Source organism: Oncorhynchus kisutch, linkage group LG15, assembly GCF_002021735.2.
Source record: "Oncorhynchus kisutch isolate 150728-3 linkage group LG15, Okis_V2, whole genome shotgun sequence".
Classification (NCBI taxonomy): Eukaryota; Metazoa; Chordata; class Actinopteri; order Salmoniformes; family Salmonidae; genus Oncorhynchus; species Oncorhynchus kisutch.
This window is the reverse complement of record NC_034188.2, coordinates 56,912,250-56,931,870: the sequence shown is the minus strand read 5'-3', so window position 1 is coordinate 56,931,870 and position 19,621 is coordinate 56,912,250. Positions and strand designations below refer to the sequence as shown.

At 41.9% G+C, this 19,621-nt stretch overlaps 1 protein-coding gene across 1 annotated transcript; it reads left to right on the top strand.

Annotated features, from left to right (window-relative positions):
- The first annotated feature begins 7,934 nt into the window (after positions 1-7,934).
- LOC109905534 (atypical kinase COQ8B, mitochondrial) lies at positions 7,935-19,594 on the top strand. Its single transcript, XM_020502959.2, has 15 exons — positions 7,935-8,064; positions 8,436-8,617; positions 8,830-9,156; positions 10,171-10,237; positions 10,613-10,684; positions 10,846-10,962; positions 12,803-12,888; positions 13,037-13,177; positions 13,701-13,782; positions 13,994-14,087; positions 14,427-14,568; positions 15,946-16,053; positions 16,415-16,480; positions 17,971-18,057; positions 18,372-19,594. Exons 2-15 carry the CDS (start codon positions 8,438-8,440, stop codon positions 18,660-18,662), a joined length of 1,860 nt encoding a protein of 619 aa, XP_020358548.1. The 5' UTR covers positions 7,935-8,064; positions 8,436-8,437; the 3' UTR covers positions 18,663-19,594.
- Positions 19,595-19,621: the final 27 nt, after the last annotated feature.

Below are 19,621 nucleotides of genomic sequence, written 5' to 3'. Positions count from 1 at the left end.
TGCAACGTGGAAAGAATCTTTTGGAATGCCTTAACCATCCTCTGCAGGCATCTACTGTGATGTCCTCACATGCTGCATCCATTGCAGCCAGCAGGGTCATCTGTGTGTGTGGCTGACGATTGTACACCTTCCTCCTCCATGCTCCTCAATTAGGTTAAGGAATGGTGAATAAGGTGGGAGGAATTCTATGAGCAACCTCGGGTGGGTCACAAACCATTGCCTTATGATGTTTGATCGATGGAAACTCACATTATCACAAATGACCACAGACTTTGGCAAATCCTCTCTAAACAGACCCCCCTCATCATTAGGGATGAGAGCCCTGTAGAGGGTCTCTAAAAAGTTGAGTAGATGCTGGGTGTTGTATGGCCCTATAAGGGGGATATGGGTTAGGACACCATGCTCCGAAATAGCAGCACACATGGATGGATATTTCCTCCCCGTTGGCCTGGCAAATCCACAGTAGCTCTGTGACCGATGATATTCCGACCCCGCCTTCTGCATCTGGTCAGGTTGAAGCCAGCCTCATCCACGTATACAAAGTTGTGAGATGGTTCACTTCATTCCAACTCCATTATACGCTATATCCCAGAACACACAGTTGAATTTGTTTTGGTAAGGAAGAGTGACATAAAATGTACATATATTGCATGTTCCTTCCACAGCAATGGAAATGTGTGCAGTTTATGCTTACTGTACTATGTATCACTATCAAATGTTGCTGTAAAGTAGTTACATAGATATATGTTTTACCTGTACATACTGGTACCGTAGCTCCTTAACTCTGTCCTCATTCCTTTGGAATGGTACACGGTACAGCTGTTTCATACTCATCTAGTTTCTATGCAGCACCCTGTCGATGGTTGAGATGCTAACCGTATGGATGTTTTCAAAGACATCGCTGTCCGGTGAACAGGTCAGGGTTCCATAGCCGCAGGCAGAACAGTTGAAACTGGAGCAGCAGCACGGCCAGGTGGACTGGGGACAGCAATGAGTCAACATGTCAGGTAGTCCTGAGGCATGGTCCTAGGACTCAGGTCCTCCGAGAGACAGAAAGAAAGAGAGAAAGAGAGAATTAGAGAGAGCATACTTAAATTCACACAGGACACCGGATAAGACAGGAGAAGTACTCCAGATATAGCAGACTGACCGTAGCCCCCGACACATAAACTACTGCAGCATAAATACTGGAGGCTGAGACAGGAGACGTCAGGAGACACTGTGGCCCCATCCGATGATACCCCCAGACAGGGCCAAACAGGCAGGATATAACCCCAACCACTTTGCCAAAGCGCAGCCCCCACACCACTAGAGGGACATCTTCAACCACCAACTTACCATCCTGAGACAAGGCAGAGTATAGCCGTATGTCACCCAATAGATATGGGAGTTTATCAAATTGGATTTGTTTTGGAATTCTTTGTGGGTCTGTGTAATCTGAGGGAAATGTGTCTCTAATATGGTCATACATTGGGCAGGAGGTTAGGAAGTGCAGTTCACTTTCCACCTCATTTTGTGGCCAGTGTGCACATAGCCTGTTTTCCTCTCTCAAATTCAAATTCAAATTCAAGCTGCTTTATTGGCATGAAAAACATTGCGTCAATATTGCCAAAGCAACAATCTATACAATATACATTGTAATAAAATAATAATGAATAACAAATAATAATATAAAATGTGTCACACCATGACCTTAGTTATCTTTGTTTTCTTTATTATTTTGGTTAGGTCAGGGTGTGATGAGGGTGATTTGTTTAGTTTTCATTGTCTAGGGGTTTTTGTATGTCATGGGGACTTTGTAAGTCTAGGTGTTTATATGTTTGTGGTTACCTAGATTGTTTCTTGATCAGAGGCAGCCGTTTATTGTTGTCTCTGATTGGGGACCTGTCACGAATCCCGCCGAAGATGGTGCCTCTCCCTGTTCGGGCGGCGCTCTGCGGTCGTCGTCGCCGGCCTATTAGCTGCCATCGATTCCCTTTCCTTTTGTTTCTGTTTATTGGGTTTATTTGGGTTCGTGTGAGTTCGTGTTGTTTGTAGGCTATTTAAGGGCACTAGGCCCGCTGGGTATTGTGCGGGCTTGTTCTCTGTTATTTTGGTGTTGGTGTATTTGTGTTATCTCATTATTTTCCGGACAGTTTTAGTCCTGTGTATTTTGGACGGGTTGTTTCATGCGCTCTAGTGTTGGCATGTCCATGTCTCCGCTGTCGTTGGAATAAATAGATTCACTTACGACATTACCTGCTCTCTGCGTTTGACTCCTCCACCGCACCATTTATAGAAGTCGTAACAGGACCATATTTAGGTAGCCATATTCCTTGGGTAGTTTGTGGGTTCATAGTCTATGTTTAGTTACCTGTCTGCACTAGCCATATTAGCTTCACGGTTCATTTTGTTTGTTCAGTGTTTAATTAAAGAAATATGTACGCCTTGGTCTCCTCCATACGACGCCTTGGTCTCCTCCATACGACGATCGTGACAAAATGGTAGTTAATAACAACAATAAAGTGGTAACAGTCAATAGTAGAAATATATAAATGGCTAAACATGGAAAATGAAAATATGCCTAACTTATAACTAACTGTCATCCTCACCGTTACATCAGTACTACTACTACCGTCACTAAACTGCTATCACTACCATCACCCCTACTACCCATACCCTACTACTACCCGTATTGGTATTACTACCCATAGTAATACCAATACTTAAGTTATTGTTTACTATGTAGGTGTTATTCTATTTTTGTTTTTTTCTCTGGATTTAGTAAGTTAAAATTTGGAATACATTTAGTAATTTCTGTAAATAGTGAAACTCTTGGTGAGGAATATTTATCACAGTAAAGGAGAAAGTACATCTTTGTTTCTACCTCCCCTCGTGTGCAGTGACTACATACACACTCCTCTTTGGGTAGCCATGTCTTTTTATGTCTGCCGGTTTCTATTGCCAATTGGTGGTCACTCAGCCTGTACTTGGTAAGGATCTGTCTCTGCTTCGTATTTCTGACAGAGTAGAGATAATCCGACAATTCATATTCTCTGTTTAAGGCCAAATAGCAATTTATACGGCTTTGGGATTTTGTATTGTTTTCCAATGTTGTAAAGTGAGTCCTTGATTGGTTCATGATTTAGTTGATTGGAATTCTTTCTTTTGGAGCTGTACTGGTGTCAGCTTGGTTGGTGAGGTCCAACACCAGCTGACAAAGGGCTCGTTTCTGGGCTCAGCTCTTGGGTTTGAAGTGCTTTAAATTGGAGACTTGAATTTGGACTTGAAATTAGATGTAGCCAAAATATTTATGATATTTTGTGTATTTTCATTACCACTGGAAAGCGGCAAAATTTGCCCTACTGTAAGGTTCTGTATTTTCTTAGTCAACCTTGTGTTCTGTTTCTTTGTGTTCTTGAACGTAGCCCTGTCTTTCATTTTTGTTCATTCATTTCACCTGTGTTAGTTACTCACCTGGTCTCATCAGCTCCTTTATATAGTTCAGTTCATTCTGTTTGTACCTTTGTGAGGTATTGTTTGTTTTGACTCTACTAAGTCTTGTCCTAGATTGTTTGTGAGATCCAGTTATAGCCTTAAGTCCTAGTTTTGATATACCTGCCTGTTTGCCTACATGTGTATGACCACTGCATGTGACCATGATTCCTGCAAAGACTAAATAATCACCTGCCGTGGGTGAATCTACACATTTTCCTCCCTGAGTTTTCATGACACCTACATGCATTGGTTGGTATTTCTTTGGAATTGTAGAATTTATCTGACAGAATTCTGCATGTAGGATGTTTGTCCCACATTTTAAAGTCCAGTTTTTTTGAGTGGTCCCTACCTTGCTTCCACAAAGAGCCTATTGGTAAGATTACGCTGTCAAATATTTTGGTCCAAATTCTAATTGGGATGTTGATTTGAAATAATTTCACTTTTATTGCATACAATGCTCTGCAGTCTTTTTCTTTGAGTGCATTCACTGCCTTATTAAAGTTTCCTGATGCAGATATGGTCAGACCAAGGTGTGAGTATTTTTTGTGTGTGCGTTCAATCATGGTGGTGTTCAGGGTGAATTTATATTAGTGTCTGACATTATTTTTCTTTCTGGAAAATCATTTTTGTTTTTTACATTTTATTTACTATGAGGGCCCAATTATGGCAATATTGCTCTAGAATGTTAAGGTTCTGTTGAAGACTTTCTTTGGTTGGTGATAGAAGAACAAAATCCAGGTATTTTACCTCTGTCAAATAGTATAGTGTGTCCTGGGGCTGGAGAATGGTCTAATTCACTTATATAAATGTTGAAAAGGTTTGGACTCAAACTGCATCCTTGTCTCACACCTCTGGGTTATGAAAATTTTTATTGAACACTTCTGTGTACATACATTTCATTAAGTCATACACCTTACCAGATTTATTTTTTGGGGGGGGGGGCTGGTTGTGTTTATTAGTGTATGGTCAGTAGTGTGATGGTTGGGGAGAAAGCCTATTTGACATTTACTTGTTATATTTAGTTTCTAGAAGAAATTCTCCACTTTTGTGAATAGGAGAGATGAGCCCCTGGCTCCAGACATCAGGAAAGCAGCCAGAAGTTTCTACTATGTTGAACAATTTAAGCTTTGTTGTGCTTAAATTGTTCTAAATGTCCCAGAACTGATTTTGGTCAATTGTGTTTTAAATTTCATCAAGTGTCTTATTGGTATAATTCATCTTCTTGCGTTTCAGTGTTTTTATTCGGTTTTCAGAAGTATTCATGGCATAGCTCTGGATTGTTTTGATACTTGTTTTTCATTTGACACTTGTCTTAGGTGTTTTCTAATTGTTTTACATTTGTTATCAAACCATTTTTCAGAAACATTTTGTTTTCTGATGTTGCATTTCTTTGGTTTTCTCATTTGCTTTTGATGCTGCATTTTGGAATATGCAATTGATGTATTGAGTAGCCGAATTGACACCTTCTCTATTGTTTTGGTATTGTGAGTTATTGAAGAGCTGTATAGAGTTAATTTGAGTTCAACGTTTCAATGAATCTCTCTGCACTGTTTGGAGCCCAGCTGTACGATTGGTTCATGTTGTAGAGTTTTTTTTGTTTTTCTTTTTGTCTGTTTTAAAAAACAAACAAGTGTGAGTATTGCTGGTTAATTTCTTTAGAAACACGTTGATCTGGCAATGGTGTCTGTGGTCTGACAGTGAATGCACTAATGGAGGGGTCGATGTCAGTGATGGCATAATCGACTACACTTATCCCAAGACAAGTGGGACAGTAAGTAAACTGACCTAAAGAGTCCCCTCTGATTCTACCATTAAGCATGTACAGGCCTAAGGCCTGACAGAGATGCTCTAACTCCTTCAAATGTCTGTTCAGTATTTGGTCAGGACTGTTTATATTATTTATAATAGGGCAACTCTACAAGGAGAGGTATCCAAATATGTGGTGGTTCCCTCCCGCATCAGTGTAGTCAGGCTCAGAATAGTGTCTCGCTCTCGCTCACAGTATTATTACTACATATACAAATTAAGTAAAAAGAAAGGAACCCTCAATGTGTCCAATGTATATCGGTAGCCCAACATTTTCTGCATCTCTGAGCTTTTTAGAAAGCCCATTGAACTCCAAACAGTCCTTAAAAGTGCAGGTCTCGCTTTACATCGTATATGATTTAGGACTGGTAAAAAACTTTCCTCCCATTGTATTTACAGTTTGAAAGAAACCATCAACAATGCAACTTTGTTTTCCACTGGTCTAAACAATGTGTGAACATTCTCTCAACAAAACTGAATGCATTGACGGATGACATTTGTATTTTGCAATAAAGTGGTCAAAGTGACGTACTGTCAGTGTACAAAGAGTAGACGATTGTTATAAGTCCTGTAAATGTATTTGGGGATTTAATCATTGCTTGAGATTTGACAAAATACTAATGCTTTTAAGTGATTTATAATAAAAACTCAAACTTGTGTGCCAAGATTTTATACTGCCTCCTCAAATGCATGATGGCCATGCATGCAAATGGTAGCACATGTTTGTGTATATAAGGAGCTTAGAGCAGCTGATACAGTCGAGTAGATGACCAGATGGAACTGCTGAGTGTTTGGCCCCATGCATGAGCACACAATCTCACACACACACTTGGGAATCATGCACGTAAACACCCATTAACTGAACTTTAAACCATTTATTTATCTTATTTGTAGTAAATGTATTCTTATGGCTAGCTATTATTGTGTAATTACCATCTTACTGTGTCATGTGTACATTAAAAATACATGCTCCCAGACCTTCCACATATAGTTACAGTTGCAGACAGTACCGTCAAAATAAATTATTCTCATTAAAGCTGCAATATGTAACTTTTTGGGGCGACCTGACCAAATTCTCAGAAATGTGTGTGTTCGATCTGTCACTCATTGAAAGCAAGTCTAAGAAGCGGTAGATCTGTTCTATGTGCGCTATGCTTCTCGTTATTTTACTTTTGGTTTTGTACACTAGTTCAAACAACCGAAAGTACGATATTTTGGGTTATAAATATATTTCACAGCAGTTTAGATGGTACAATGATTCTCTACACTTGCTTGTTTTGTCACAAATGGAAATTAAGCAAACTATTAGAATTTGAGTAACCAGGAAATGGTGGAGTGATTTCTACATAGTGCATCTTTAATACTTTTCAGTTTTCAAATGGCTTTATGGTCACCACACCACCGTGTACAGAGTTTGCATACATATTCTAAACAAAAGTATCGGTGGTTTTGTGTTTTCATTGCAGAAACATGGCCCAATGTAAGCATCAAAGGAGCATAGCGGTTGGGGCATGCCAGGCTTGTAGCAGGCAGTCAAAGCTATCTAATCATGGCATGGGTTTGTTCAATGACAGGCATGCATTTGTCACTTGATGTTTTCATTCCAGAGAGACAATCATGTTTTTTTTTGTTGCAACATGCTAAATATCTGCATCATTCTCAGAGAAGTAGTACTGCTAGATTTGGGGTTTTACACAGTCAAATGTAACATAACTACATTTTTAATAAAGAACTGTACAAATGATACATTTGTGACAATATTAAAAATATATATAATTACATACAGTAATATGAGATCTGTATGTAAAACGTTTACATTTGACATTTTAGTCATTTAGAACCTTCCATTCCAGCTAAACATACCATTCCAGTATTTACATCAAATACAGGTATAAAGAGGTATTTTGTCATTTCGACACAAAATACAGCCCCAAAAGTTCAGAATTTGCCTTCTGTTACCATTTCTGTCAAGCTGTCTACTAGACTGTTTGACGCTTACGTTCGATAAATCCAATGTATGCACCACACAAAACGCACGGCAACTGCCTCTGCAACGCAACGCTGCAAGGCAAACGCAGTGTTTCATTGGAAATTAATATAATCCTGGTGTACTGTACTAAAACGCAACACCTCTGTCGGTGTGATCGAAGGGTACTCTTTTTGAGCAGACGCTGGCGCTGGCTGGCTGCTGCAACATAGCATCCGATAGATGGGCTACACATACAGAGACAGAGGGGCGCTGTATCGCTCGCTCGTATGCTTTTTCTGATGAGATACATTCAGCCTCTTGTGAATTGAATGTCTTATGAAAGACAGAGAGACGAAAGATAGATTATTTTATATTTCTTCTTTTTTTCTTGGTCAAATTTTCCAACACAAATACACGCCACTAAGCATCAGCACCATCCTCATGATTTTGTAACTACATTCCAAACACTTGCATTTTGGTCCTGCTCCAACATGATACGCCCTTTAAAAGTTATTGGCCATTGGGTTGCCGTAGCTTCTCCTGTCACTTCTCTGATTTGTTCAGTGGACATACTTTCATCCGTTAATCATCCGTTAAATAATTTAAACGTGCCGTATGATTGGTCTAATTATATTATGCCCGCCTTCTCATATTTCGCGGTGCGCAGTTGGACCACAGGCACGTCTGTCAATTTAGTCAAAGCTCTATTTCCGGGTTTGAAAGTTGTTGCAAAACAGCGTCTATCTACTTCACGGGCAAGAGGACAGCCGTCTGTTACTCCACGGTTTATAGGAAGCATCCCTTCTTCTATAGTAAGTGACTGACAATTCCTCTGTATATTTTAACTAGCTAAAGTTAACTAAGTGATTAATTAGCTCTGTTGGGGTGTGAAGCCTAATATGGTAGCTAGTGTGAACAAAAGGCTTGGGTTAAATGTATGCATTCAACGTTACCCAACTAAATGTTTTACGTTTGCACCACTATCTTCACTCGGTAATCAAACGGTAACGTCTTTGGAAATGATGTAAGTCACTTAGCTAGTTAAAGCCTTAGCTCATGAGTGCAGGTCTCAGTCACACGTGTCTGTATTACATGTCATGCTCACTGAATCATCTTCAATGATAAGCAAAGCTTAGACTAAATGTATTGGTAGCTAGATTGTTTAAAGTGTGTGTCTTTGCAGAGATGCTAGCTGAGGTGTTTCAGGTGCTGCGGGGAGCAGGGAAGGTTGGCCATGCATTTGCCAACACACAAGGGGAGATGCTGAGGCTAATGGCCTGTAACTCCACTCTGGGCACTGGCGTCAAAGCTGCCCAGGAGGTGGTCGAGGGCATGATGGGCACAGTCATGGGTGGTGCTGCCATGGTATGTTCAAATGGGAGAGAAGGGGGGCCTTTCTGCACACATCAAATAGATAGACGGACATTGGAGACATAATCACAGTTCAATGTCCTTTACAGCTTTTAGGCTACATAAAGTGTTATAATACTCTGCCAAATACAATTGCATGCAGCATGGTGTATATTGCCTGGAGTGACATTGAATGAGGCACTGAATGTGACTTTTTCCATATTCAGCAACAGTCCATCAAGGAGGATGTGTTCCCTGATGCTGAGGGATGGGAGGAAATAGATCCGGACGAGGCTGCTAAATGGGCGGTGGGCTCCGAATTCCCACCAGGCCTAGAGGCCACAGAGATGCCCAGCGGAGCGCCTCTCAGCCCAGCTGGGGGTTCAAGGGGAGCAGGCTGGCCCGGCCAAAGTTCCCGGTTCCTGCACATTGCCTCGACACAATGGCACAGCAGGTTTTTCCATGACTCAGTAGTGGCCAGACTCACCCCAGAGGACATCAAGAAGGCCAGGGAGTCCAAGCAGGCATTTGCCAGGCCTATTGTTAAGCAGAAGGTCAGTGGCGTAGGCTTACCTCCTGATTGTCTTTGATCTCATGTGTGGGCTGTTCCACTGACTGGGTTTTGATGTTGTAGGTGTAAATCATGATGGGGACATTGGGGTTTAAGTTGGTCTGTGCTATATTATTATGTCTAAAGAAGTATCCAATGGCTGTTTTTATACGTAGGCCTACTGTATTGTGCTTCTCATGAATATTGTAAATCTAAAAATCTTTGATGAACCAATTTGATATATATACACACACACATGCTGCGTGCACAATTATTAGAAAAATTGTATTCCACACGATTCATTTTATTGTTGAACAAACAATTTCTCTCAGTCAATCCAAAATGTTATAGAACCAGCCTCCCAGGTGGCGCAGTGGTTAAGGGTGCTGTACTGCAGCGCCAGCTGTGCCACCAGAGACTGGGTTCTCGCCCAGGCTCTGTTGCGACCGGGAGGTCCGTGGGGCGACGCACAATTGGCCTAGCGCAGTCCGGGTTAGGGAGCGCTTATTTAGTCAGCCACCAATTGTGCAAGTTCTCCCACTTAAAAAGATGAGAGAGGCCTGTAATTTCCATCATAGGTACACTTCAACTATGACAGACAAAATGAGAAAAAAAAATCCAGAAAATCACGTATGATTTTTAATGAATTTATTTGCAAATTATGGTGGAAAATACGTTTCTCAATACTTTGTTATTTCCCCTTTGTTGGCAATGACAGAGGTCAAACGTTTTCTGTAACTATTCACAGGGTTTTGACACACTGTTGCTGGTATTTTGGCCCATTCCTCCATGCATATCGCCTCTAGAGCAGTGATGTTTTGGGGCTGTTGCTGGGCAACAGTGGGAGAACTTGCACAATTGGTGCAAGTTGGTGCAACTAAATACTTTTTGCCCCACTGTGTGTGGTATGTGTGTGTGTGTGTGTATATAACATGTCTTAAAGTGCAGTGTTGTCCTTTGGCATTAGCTCAAATGAGCAAATTTGATTGTTACCGTTTTAACGTTCTCATTTTTACAGCTTAGTGATCGTGCAAGAGAGAGGAAGGTCCCTGCCACGAGAATCAGCAGGCTGGTTAACTTCGGGGGTAAGCGTTTCACTGCAATTAATGTAAATCACCCCCAGATATTGAAGTTGTATTAGGTACAGCTATAGGATTCTATTGCTAGAATGACATACAACCGATGTCTAAGGAAACATGACCCAGCCAGCATGCAGCTATATTACAATCAATCAATATTTCTAATACTTTCTTAAATCAACTATTATGGTCATGATGTCATTGCACAGCCCTGTCCCTATGACCTTGAGTCAAGTATACCTCTATACGATCACTTACACCAAGCTCTCTGTGACTCATCTTAAATGGTACATGTTGCTGTGTGATCGGTGTGTCTCAGAAGTGAATGCATATAGTGGTAGGCACACTTACCGTAGTTCCTTATGTCTGCCTCCTTGGCAGGTCTGGCAGTCGGGCTGGGACTAGGTGCCATTGTAGAGGTGGCGAAGCAATCTATGGGCGCCAAGCGTGCAGGTAGGTTTCTCCATGCATCTCTGAAACAGACCCTGAGATGAAGAAGCTGCATGATAAATGGCTCTGGACGTTGTACGATTGGCTGCCAGGCTGGACTGACTGAAGTTTGTTTTGTAATAAACTGTAATTAACTGTAATAAACTCCACCATGTCTCTCTCAGAGGGTGCCCTGTTGGACTCGCCTCTCTTGTCTGAGGCCAATGCTGAGAGGATAGTGAACACCTTGTGCAAAGTCAGAGGGGCAGCCCTCAAAATAGGACAGATGCTCAGTATACAAGGTATAGTGATCTACCCTCCCCTCTGTCACCCACCACATTAACTTTGATGAAATTACTTGGAATACTTGTTCGATGGTTATGCTGCATCTAAATATTCAGACCATCTGACTTTTTACACATTTTGTTAAGTTGTAACTTTATTCTAAAATTGTATTTTTCCTCTCCCTGAATCTATCTATACACAATGACAATGTAAAAACAGGTTTAGAAATGTTTGAAAATGTATTAGAAATGGAAATATCACATCTGCATAAGTAATCAGACCCTTTACTCAGTACATTGTTGAAGCACCTTTGGCTGCGATTACAGCCTTGATGCTTCTTGGGTATGACGCTGCAAGCTTGGAGTTTCTCCCATTCTCTGCAGATCCTCTAAAGCTCTGTCAGGTTGGAATAGGGAGCATTGCTGCACAGCTATTTTCAGGTCTCTAACAGGGATGTTTGATCAGTTTCAAGTCTGGGTTCTGGCTGGGCCACTCAAGGACATTTCGAGACTTGCCCCAAAGCCACTCCTGCGTTGTCTTGGCTGTGTGCTTAGGGTCTTTGTCCTGTTGGAAGGTGAACCTTTTCCCCAGTCTGAGGTCCTGTGTGCTCTGGAGCATGTTTTCATCAGGGATCTCTCTGTACTTTGCTCTGTTCAGCTTTTCCTCGATCCCGACTAGTCTCCCCAGTCCCTGCCGCTGAAAAACATCCCCACAGCATGATGCTGCCACCACCATTTTTTAATTTTACCTTTATTTATACTGTTTTTTTCCTGTAAATAGAGACCTGGTCTCCAAGAGAGACCTTGTCCAATAGCAGCAGGGGGACAAAGTTTCAGACAAAACCACTTACATACACTAACATATGCAGTACAACAACAACAAAATTACGTAAAAAACACTAAAGTGATTCACCGTATGGGTGGTGCCAGGTTTCCTCCAGATGTGACGCTTGACATTCAGGCCAAAGAGTTCAATCTTGGTTTATTCAGACCAGAGATTCTTATTTCTCATGGTCTGAGAGCCCTTTGGGTGCCTTTTGGCAAACTCCAAGCGGGCTGTCATGTGCCTTTTACTGAGAAATAACTTCCGTCTGGCCATTCTACCATAAAGGCCAGATTGATGCTGCAGAGAAGTTTGTCCTTCTGGAATGTTTTCCCATCTCCACAGAGGAGCTCTGTCAGTGTGACCATCTGGTTATTGGTCAACTCCCTGACCAAGGCGCTTCTCCCCTGATTGCTCAGTTTGGCTAGGCGGCCAGCTCTAGGAACGGTCTTGGTGGTTCCAAACTTCTTCCATTTAAGAATGGAGGCCACTGTGTTCTTGTGGACCTTCAATGCTGCATACATTTTTGTACCCTTCCCCAGATCTGTGCCTCGACACAATCCTGTCTCTGAGCGCTATGGACAATTCCTTCAACCTCATGCCTTGGTTTTTGCTCTGACATGCACTGTCAGCTGTGGGACCTTATATAGACAGGTGGGTGCCTTTCCAAATCCTGTCCAGTCAATTGAATTTACCACAGGTGGACTCCAATCAACTTGTAGAAACATCTCAAGGATGATCAATGAAACAGGATGCACCTGAGCTCAATTCCGAGTCTCATAGCAAAGGGTCTGAATACTTAGGTATATAAGGCATTTCTGTTTTTTATTTTGAATACATTTGCTAAAATTCCCCCCAATTCTTTTTCACTTTGTCATTAGAGTATTGTGTGTAGATTGAGGAAACCAATAAATATTTAATCAATTTTAGAATAAGGCTGTAATGTAACAAAATGTGGAAAAAGGGAAGGGGTCTGAATATTTTCTGAATGCACTGTATACTAGGTCAATTTAACACTTGTGTTCTTCCCGGTAGATAACTCCTTCATAAACCCCCAGTTACAGAAAATCTTTGAGCGGGTCCGACAGAGCGCGGACTTCATGCCCGCCTGGCAGATGAATGTGCGTCATGCGTACACTCATATCTTCTTGATCTTCAGTTATTGTATAGTACAGAAAGACATTCCATATATTTGACTGTTTGCAAGTCATATTGGAATTGTGTTGGACTTCTAGACTGATGTCCCCTCTGCTGGGTATGTGACTGCAGAAAGTTCTGGAGGAGGAGCTAGGTGCGGGCTGGAGGGAGAAGCTGTCGTCGTTTGAGGACAGGCCCTTCGCCGCCGCATCAATTGGCCAGGTGCATCACGGGATGCTGCAAGATGGCAGGGAGGTCGCCATGAAGATCCAGGTGAGGGATCCCATAAATATCCTTTGACATCCAAAGAGAACCAGGCTCCAATGCCAGGTTCAGTAGCTATAGTAATGGTAGCTTTAGTAATGGTAGCTTTAGTATAGTAATGGTAGCTTTAGTATAGTAATGGTAGCTTTAGTATAGTAATGGTAGCTTTAGTATAGTAATGGTAGCTTTAGTATAGTAATGGTAGCTTTAGTATAGTAATGGTAGCTATAGTATAGTAATGGTAGCTTTAGTAATGGTATCAGTCTCTGACCCATGAATAGAGGAGGTTTAATTTGTCATTGTTTTTTTTCAACCAAAGATTTTACAATCTCCTTAACATCCCGACCCCTAGTTAATGGTTGGGTGTGTTTTTCTTTCTTTTTTGTTGTTGTTAAACAGTAACTTGTAAAAAAAAAAAAGTTTTATTGTTCTGGTGAAGAAATTCTCTCTGTTTTGTCATGGGAGCTCTAAGATTCAATTATTGATATTCTCAGACAGTCTTTGATCTTCTCTCTCTTGCTCTCCATTGCAGTACCCAGGAGTAGCTGAGAGCATCCACAGTGACATCAACAACCTGATGTCTGTGCTGAAGATGAGTCTTGTTCTACCAGAGGGTAAGGGTTCAGAGATCTAAACCTATTGTAATAATGATGATAATAAGAATTTATTCAACTTATATAGCGCTTTTCATTACAAAAAGGATCTCAACGCTTAAATAATAATTGGTCCTCTGTATTGAAAGCTTTGTAGTGAGAAAGTCCCAAGTGCTTGGGAGAATGCCGTGAGGAGGCTGCCTCACTGATGTTGACATTTATTTTCTTGCAGGCTTGTTTGCAGACAGTAGTCTAGAGGTCCTTCAAAGAGAGCTGGCATGGGAGTGTGACTACAAGAGAGAGGCGGAGAGTGCCAAGCATTTTAAGTAAGCCCTACACCTCTGAGTCTGTCATAAAGCATGAAGTCTCTTCAGAAGGACTGCTCATGAACTTGAATAGCCTATAGTAGTCCTCTTAGTGTATCCAAATGTTACTATACAGTGACTATAAATTAAATACCACTTAAAATATCACTTTCCTCAGATGGAGATGCTGGCCCTCATTTTATTTTCTAGATTTATTTAGTTTAGTTACTATCAAGATGATACTCTCTCTAATACACTGTGAATCTGATGGTAGTCCACTTTGTGTGCCTGTTGTATAGTGATTCATAGTAATGTACCAGTTTAGTCCTGTTGAGCAGATTTGATTTGTGTCTGCCTCAGGTCACTTTTGGCAGATGACCCATTTTTCCACGTGCCATTTGTGGTGGACGAGCTGTCAGGAAGGAGAGTTCTGGCCATGGAGCTGGTGTCAGGGGTACCGCTGGACAGCTGTGTCGATCTGGACCAGGAGACAAGGAACCAGGTAAGATCTGACCTCTGATCTCCACCCAGGAGAATAAACATGGGTGAATGTGGTGAATGGTCTTTTTCCTGGTAGTGCTGTGGGGTGATGTTATGGCCACATCATTACCTACCCTTAGTCTAACTCGGTGATTGGTTGACTGACCGGAGAACTTTTTGTAGCTATGACTGCCCTTAACCCAACTTTCCCAAGGCGTGCAAGTTTTGTTTTTTGCCCTAACACTACACAGCTGATTTATATTATCCAAGCTTGATGATTAGTTGATTATTTGAATTAGCTGGGTAGTGCTAGGGCAAAAACCAAAACGGGCACGCCTTGGGGTCCTGAAGACTGGGTTTGGGAAACTCTGCCTTAACCATTAGATAGGTTGCTAAACTATGACTCTGCAGACCAGCTGTATAATGGGCTCTTCTCAGTTGTCATTGATTTGAAGAAATTAGGCATTTCCCCCAAAACCCTGAAGCAATGAATCACATATGCCAATGTCTCTACAGTAGAGGAATCATGTATATTTATTAGATGGCTCTAGTGATTTGTAGAGTGTGGTTTAAAATGGCTCCAGGTTCTTACTTTGTAAACAGACAATGTTTCACTCATGATTCAGCACCTATGGCATTGGGATGAAATGAAAACCACAGAAAACTGAGAGGATTATTAAGGATCGGACCCTTTTTTAAATTTTCCCAAAAAATGACTTACCCAAACCTGTAGCTCAGGACCTGAAGCAAGGATATGTATATTCTTGATTTCATTTGAAAGGAAACAAGTTTGTGGAAATGTGAAATGAATATAGGAGAATATAGCACATTAAATCTGGTAAAAGATAATACAAAGGAAAAAAACATGCGTTTTTAAAATATTTTTATATTTGAAATGCAAGGGAAATTATTCCAGCTTAGGCGCAATTTAGATTTTGGCCACTAGATGGCAGCAGTGCATGCACAAAGTTTTAGACTGATCCAATGAACCATTGCTTTTCTGTTCAAAATGTTGTATCAAGTCTGCCCAAATGTGCCTAATTGGTTTATTAATACATTTTCAAGTTCATAACTGTGCACTCTCCTCAGCAATAGCATGGTATTCTTTCACTGTAATAGCTACTGTAGCGCACGTTAGCTCAACCGGCCCACGGTGAGGACACTGATCCTGTAGAGGTTAAAAGGATGCTCTAAAACCACATTTCTGATGCCAAACTATGCACATTGCTCATTTGACCAGCAGAGGGCCGTAACCCGAGTTGAGTGGTGACACTATCGCTCACTATGTAGGGATGTGTCCAAAATGTCTCCCTATAAGGTGGAATAGGTTGCCATTTGGGATGCAGGCCAAGAGTGATAAACTGACCCCTGTGGTCTCAAATGTCCCCCCCCCCCCCAGATCTGCTTCAAAATCCTACAGCTGTGTCTGAGAGAGCTCTTTGAGTTCCGCTTCATGCAGACGGACCCCAACTGGGCCAACTTCTTTTACAACGCTGAGCAGAACAAGGTGAGAGGGCGAGTGATCCTGTGACAAGATGCTGGGGACGTCCCATATGGCACCCTATTCTCTATATAGTGTGCTACTTTTGATCAGAGCCCAAAGGGTGCACAGATTATGTAGGGAATAGGGTGCCATTTGGGTTTCAGAGCTTTGTCATTCATCAATACCATGACTCTGACCTTCAAGCTAGTTTGTGTATGAAATAGCTTCATAATGAATTTATAACAGAATACATGTACAAAAAATGTAACATTCATTTTCATGAGAACATACCACTATATTTCCCGCATTTATGAACCTGTACGGAGGCGATTGTTGTTTTGGTGGGGATGTGATGTAGTTTAACCTCTGCCCACTGTGTCTCCAGATTATTCTGTTGGATTTCGGTGCGTGCCGGGATTACCCTGAGGCCTTCACAGATGATTACGTACAGGTAAATTAACCTCAGTCGTCTGCATTAACACCAAACGGAGGAAAATGGACTGAAACAGGGACAGACTACCTGGACACCTTTTTGCTATGAGTGCCCTAACAATTACAGTGCATTCAGAAAGTATTTAGACCCCTTGACCTTTTCCAAATGTTGTTACGTTACAAGCTTATTCTAAAATAGATTGAAATAAAAATACTCCTCAGTCTACACACAATACCCCATAATGACAAAGCAAAAACAGGGTTTTAGAAATGTTTTTCTAAATAAAAACTGGAAAAACTGGAAAAATAAAAACTGGAAATATCACATTTACAAAGACCCTTTACTCAGTACTTTGTTGAAGCAGTGAGCACAGTCTCCAGTCTTCTTGGGTAGGACGCTACAGTCTTTGCACACCTGTATTTGGGGAGTTTCTCCCATTCTTCTCTGCAAATCCACTCAAGCTCTGTCAGGTTGGATGGGGAGTGTTGCTGCACAGCTATTTTCAGGTCTCTCCAGAGATGTTCGATCAGGTTCAAGTCTGGGCTCTGGCTGGGTGACTCAAGGACATTCTGAGACTTGTCCCAAAGCCACTCCTGCATTGCCTTGGCTGTGTGCTTAGGGTTGTTGTCCTTTTGGAAGGTGAACGTTTGCCCCAGTCTGAGGTCTTGAGCTCCCTGGAGTAGGTTTTCATCAAGGATCTCGCTCTACTCTGCTCTGTTCATCTTTGCCTCGGTGCTGACTAGTCTCTCAGTCCCTTCTGCTGAAAAACATTACCACAGCATGATGCTGCCTCCACCATGCTTCACCATAGGGATGGTGCCAGGTTTCCTCCAGAAGTGACGCTTGGCATTCAGGCCAAATAGTTCAATTTTGGTTTCTTCAGACCAGAGAATCTTGTTTCTCATGGTCTGAGAGTCCTTTAGGTGCCTTTTGGCAAACTCCAAGCGGGATGTTGTGCCTTTTACTGAGAAGTGGCTTCCGTCTGGCCACTACCATAAAGGCCTGATTGGTGGAGTGCTGCAGAGATGGTTGTCCTTCTTGAAGGTTCTCCCATCTCCACAGAGGCCCTCTGGAGCTCTGTCAGAGTGACCATCTGGCTTTTGGTCACCTCCCTGACCAAGGCCCTTCTCCCCCGATTGCTCAGTTTGGCCGGGCGGCGAGCTCTAGGAAGAGTCTTGGTGGTTCCATACCTCTTCCATTTAAGAATGATGGAGTCCACTCTGTTCTTGGGAACCTTCAAAGCTGCATACATTTTTATGGTACCTTTCCCCAGATCTGTGCCTCGACACAATCCTGTCTCGGAGCTATATTGACAATTACTTCAACCTCATGGCTTGGTTTTTACTCTGACATGCACTGTCAACTGTGGGACCTTTTGTATAAACGGCTGTGTGCCTTTCCAAATCGTATACAATCAGTTGAATTTACCAAATGTAGAATCTAATCATGGCTTTGATTTTGTTCTCTGTAACCTTTTTGATGACTTAAGTTGGTCTGTCTGTGTCCAGGTGGTGCACGCAGCCTCCATCGGAGATAGGGAGACTGTCCTGGAGAAATCCAAGGACCTTAAGTTCCTCACAGGGTTTGAGGCCAAGGTAAGAGGGTAGTTTTGTGCAGTGGTAACTATGGTATCATGAAGCGCATACATTTTTGATGTGTGGTTTACGACATCCCTTCCCCCTCTCTCTCTCTCTCTCTGTTCCCTCTCTCCTCTATTTCTACTGGGGTATATACATTGTCATGTACTGTTCTATACTTTTGAGTTTGTTTTTTGTACTAAGGACCATTACTTATTAAAGTGTATAATATTATAAGCCATAAAGGTGCATGCATGGTTATAACAAGTAATAAAGCGTTATCCATGCAGAGTGTTACTGAGTTGTTGTGTTGAAATGCCCTCTCTCCCCAGGCGTTCCAGGATGCCCACGTGGAGGCGGTGATGATTCTGGGTGAGGCCTTCACCAACTCTGACCCCTTTGACTTTGGCACCCAGAGCACCACGCAGCGGATCCAGAGCCTGATCCCCGTCATGCTGCGTCACCGCCTCACCCCGCCCCCGGAGGAGACCTACTCCCTGCACCGCAAGATGGCCGGCTCCTTCCTCATCTGTTCTAAGCTTGGTGCCAAAATCGCCTGCAAGGACATGTTCCTGGACATCTACAACTCCTACCAACAGCGGCGGCTGGAGAAGGCTGCCTAAATTTAGGCCTAGATAGGGTCAAAGGTCATTACTAGTGGTCACCCTCTCTGACTGCACCCTAGTGGGCAGAACTGACTGTCCAACTCCCATGGCTGTGTACTATGTTTATTTAAGATATTGTAACTGCACTATACGGGTGATACACAGACTCCCAGCACTTTGACTCTGTCAGTGACTTGATGCCACTCAAACTCAGTGAGGTGGTCTGGCAGTAAGGAGTGAGAGGCAGAAAGAATCATTTGTATGATTTGAATCACTTGAGATTGGTGTTAATAATAATTGTGTAAAGGTATGGTCCAACTTGATGTACAAATAATTGATTTGAGTTGTCTCTCTGTTAAGGGAAAAGGTCATGTTTTGAGTGTTGGATTGTATTTTTTATGTGCCCTGGTCCAATGGTTTCCATCGAACTGTAATGTTTAATGCTAATGCCACAAACGTTGCCTTTGTTTCTGAAAATGGCAGTGTTTTTCCCTCAAAGCCATTTTTACACTGAAAGTGAGGTGGATGTTATTGTAACACACTACAAAGATTGCTCTTTCAGATACTGTCTTCAACAGGTGTGTTTTTTAGCCCAAAATATAATGTGGGGAATATTTAATGCCGGGAAATAACTTCTATACAAGGTTTATTTCACTGCCTTTTTTTTTGGTTGCATTATTATCCGTCTTCTAAATGTATTTCCATGGCATGTTGATGAGCATTGTTCTACGTATTTTAAAGGACTGTTTGATGGAAACCCTAATGTCCTCGAAAACAGTATGATAAAATAGTCCAGCTAGATGACGCCGTCTGTAAAAAAGCATCCGCATAAATGTGTGCATTGATGTTCTGTTCCATGCACTTTGGGACCATACTCCACCTCCATAACACATAATCAATTATTATTCTGTGGGTGACCATCCTTGCAATAAACAGTTGACTAAAAGGGAGACCTTTTTGCCACGGGATAGCTGTTT